Source organism: Limulus polyphemus, unplaced genomic scaffold (genome assembly GCF_000517525.1).
Source record: "Limulus polyphemus unplaced genomic scaffold, Limulus_polyphemus-2.1.2 Scaffold1067, whole genome shotgun sequence".
Classification (NCBI taxonomy): Eukaryota; Metazoa; Arthropoda; class Merostomata; order Xiphosura; family Limulidae; genus Limulus; species Limulus polyphemus.
In genome coordinates this window covers 224,208-225,085 of record NW_013666677.1, presented here as the reverse complement: position 1 = coordinate 225,085, position 878 = coordinate 224,208, and the positions used below count along the sequence as shown (strand labels likewise).

Sequence of the window (878 nt, the reverse complement as noted above, 5' to 3'; positions counted from 1 at the left end):
GACCACTCAGTGTATATATGTTAATATTATTTTTTATTATATATTTTAAGAGTGTACAAAATAATGCATTTATTGCCATTTGAATGTCCTCCATGTACTACTTTTTAGAAATACTGTTGTCTAAAGTGTTTTCATTTTAACTACGTTAACAATTTCTAACTGTAAGTCAAACACAAACACGCACATATATATATTTCAATATACAATATCAATCTTATGAGTGTTTTAAACCTTCAGTTTCTACTACTTCCTCGTGCATAGGCCACTTTCTATTTTTTAATGAGAGGCTTAATACACTAAATTATTTAAAATGTATATTTTTATCTTTTCACTAGAGTTTATGGAGATGATGACAGGAGAATAAAACTATATGAAGAAATTTACCAACGATCCCGCAAGTGAATCCTTAACATATATTGTGGCCATATTACTTATATTTACGTTAGTGATTGGTCTAGCAATCGCCAAGTGTTTGATTATGAAGTTGAGAATAAGCAATCATTTTGATCTGTACCCTAATATTGTTGTATTCATTTCGTAACTTGAGTGAAATAAATTAAAGGTAAAACAGATTATTTTATTATAATTTAAAAATTATCGAATTAATGAAATATTTGCCATTTTATTGTTGTGGTTGTTTTTGTTCTTCTTTATAGATTTTCAATATTTGGAAACTCTCATATAACCAAAACGTTGCGGTAATTGGTAATAGAGATAATAAAAACCATTAAGTACGAAGGACAGAAAAAAAAAGAAGCACCATTTCTTAGATGACTTAATACATATATGTAGAATAATTAAAATCAAAGTTCAATAAAGAGTTGTAAAGGTAAACAAAAAAAATTATATTTATTGAAGCAATATAAAAAAGATATCAT

General features: G+C 26.3%; 1 protein-coding gene across 1 annotated transcript in view; it reads left to right on the top strand.

Annotated features, from left to right (window-relative positions):
• The window catches only part of LOC106461968 (troponin C-like), a 12,040-nt gene extending 11,415 nt beyond the window's left edge, over positions 1-625 (top strand). The window contains exon 5 of the mRNA XM_013921836.2: positions 336-625. Coding sequence (XP_013777290.1) covers positions 336-364 — 29 coding nt within the window. The 3' untranslated portion in view covers positions 365-625. The remainder of the gene's footprint in view (positions 1-335) is intronic.
• Positions 626-878: the final 253 nt, after the last annotated feature.